At 44.1% G+C, this 2,553-nt stretch overlaps 1 protein-coding gene across 1 annotated transcript in view; it reads right to left on the bottom strand.

The window, feature by feature from the left end:
* The window catches only part of T265_15144 (hypothetical protein), a gene marked incomplete at both ends in the record, with an annotated part of 7,068 nt that extends 4,566 nt beyond the window's left edge, over positions 1-2,502 (bottom strand). The window contains one exon of the mRNA XM_009176765.1: positions 1,981-2,502. Coding sequence (XP_009175029.1) covers positions 1,981-2,502 — 522 coding nt within the window. The remainder of the gene's footprint in view (positions 1-1,980) is intronic.
* Between the last annotated feature and the right edge of the window lie 51 nt (positions 2,503-2,553).

Genomic DNA, 2,553 nt, shown 5'->3' with positions numbered 1-2,553 from the left:
CGGTAAGGTCCAGTCTCTTCGTGACGGAACTGCCAAGCTCGGCGAACAGACCAACAACCATAAAAGTGCTATGATTGGACATTTCTGACTGATACTATCTGAATGCTCACTACAGTCACTACATCCTTTATTGGGGTTCACTTGAGAGAAAGTAACTGCGAAATGTAGGTGACGTTGTTTAGTTTAGGCTAGGCGAAAAAAACTGCCTAACCAAGTGCTTCGCAATCATTCAATCTTCACATGTAATCGGTTGAGAGTCACATTCTTAAAAGTACTAATGTAACAGCGGACACTACTGATGGGGCACGCGAGTAGTATGTTTTCTCGTAAAACCGCTTCGCGTCTCTGGAAAAATGAGGTCTCTTACGGAATTCGTGGAGTCGCTTGCGTTTGAGTAACATTCAATGAATATCCAGGAAGGTTCAAGAAGGCTCGTTCAAAAAGAGAAGATGGATATTCAGTTTTGTAAACAAGATGCATATGAGAGTCTCGCTCCCCTGTCCAATAGTTTGTAACTTTAAACAACTCCGCAGCGAAGGTCCCCTTTCTTTCACTAGTATCCTCAGTAAATTTCCAAAAATCAGCTTACATTGCTTAAGCTTACTCATGCCTGTCACGTTCAGATAGGTTAATACATCATTGTCATTGATCTTTCCCCCTGGAATTGGTACCAATCTATGCTAAAACGTCGAAAAATACTGCAAGACGCTTTCATTTTTGTCGCGCATCTCATGAAATTTCGGTGGGGAGTTTCGGACCCACCACCAGGCAGTTTGGACACCCAATTTTTCGGTCACCAGCGGCACCGAATTAATTTACACCCTTGGAGTTATTCTTTTTGTAAGAAAGGCAGTCCTGATGTCCATTCCAGCTGCCTCATTTGCTGCTCTTCCTGGGAGAGTATGGAGGTAATTCACGTGTCACTTTTCCGTGATACACTTCAGCAATATACGTAGAGTCCACGCCAACTTAAGACCGGTTTCCCCCTTATTGGGGCCCTCAGGTAGACGCATTCCAACGGAGATTTAGCTGGGATCCCGTTGAGTTTTCCGTTCAAACCAAATTCGTATGCAGATGGGTGTAGTTTGCGAATTTCGCGCGATTTGGGTGCTGCGATCAGAAAAGAGTTGATATATCTCGGAAATCACATCACGTGAAACTTGAGATGGCCTGGTGCAGCACATTCGGTTGGAGGAGATGATCACATGTGGTTAATTCAGCTAGTGTCAGGTGATTCTCTTGTTAAAATCAAATTTATGTGCAAGTGAGGGTAGTTGTCGAAAGAAATGTCCACTTTCAAAGCAACAACGAACCCTTGGAAGAACACTCTTATTCGTTTGCGCTCCTGTGTTTGTTCCGCCCGCGGTGGATCCCGGAAAAAGGTGTAAATGTAACGCAGATTAACGGAAGCGTCAGCCCCCTTACTTCTGTCTGTTTTTTCCTCTCCATTAACCCCAATTGTTGCTTTTAAGTTTCGGCTAACGGGTTTCAGAAATACAAGATTTATCAGCCATACTAAAGGTTGAGTAGGAATCAGGCTGGATTTATGCACCAATTTATCATCTCCTTCCTGCAATGCGCAACTACCTACCTACCCCCCATCCCCGAAATCACCGGTGAACGAAACTGCGGCAGCTAAAACCACTGTACGGCGAGTACGCGGCTATCACAGCTGACAATGATGATGATGATGATGATGATGATGATGATGATGATGATGATGATGAGGCTATTTCAATCTGGTAGACTTCCAGTTATATCCAGGTATATCACACTCAGTTTGACCATAAACGAAAAAAGGCACAACACCGATCAATCCAGTGCAACAATCCAATGTAACATTTGTCCTAACGAAACGAACGTTCATCACAAACAAATGGATTTAGCCTTTTTACAATGCTTGTAGACCTCCTATTAGATCACTTTTAACGGAAATCGGTACTTGAGTAATAAAACATAGAAATACCATCGTCCAGTTACCTGATAGCACCCGAGATACCATTGACCTTCCGGTTCAAGTCGAACCGCACCACCAACAACATCCACTTGAAGACTGTTCATCACCCGAAGCATACGATCGATATCGGTATAGTGAGTGAAGTCTACCATGTTTCGACCGATCAACAGATATTTTGTTGGACCAAATCTACTGAGCTTCTCCCACGTGACTCCGTTATCTTTCGCGTGGATGTACACATGAACGTTGGGCAGTTCATTGCAAGCACTTTCAATCCAGTCCATACCAAGTGCCATTCGGATATGAATAGTTGGATAGACAAGGCGTATGCGATCGACCAGATATTTGCCATCCATACAGGTATCCGCGTACAATAGGATTTCTACCAATTCCTCCAGGGGAATTCTGTCACACATCTCGGTCTTGTAGACATTCTCAAAGTAGACCTTATCCTCGGTCACATCGCCCCAATATTCTGGACAAACTTCCGGTCTTTGTAGTCGATTGAGCTCGGTGGGTAGACGGTCGGCTTCCGTTTCCAATGACTCCAAAGTGAGCAAGGTTTTCTCAATCAGTAGTCGTGCTTCACTCGAACG

Source organism: Opisthorchis viverrini (assembly GCF_000715545.1).
Source record: "Opisthorchis viverrini unplaced genomic scaffold opera_v5_371, whole genome shotgun sequence".
In the NCBI taxonomy this organism is placed as follows: Eukaryota; Metazoa; Platyhelminthes; class Trematoda; order Opisthorchiida; family Opisthorchiidae; genus Opisthorchis; species Opisthorchis viverrini.
This window is presented reverse-complemented; position numbering and strand designations above follow the sequence as displayed.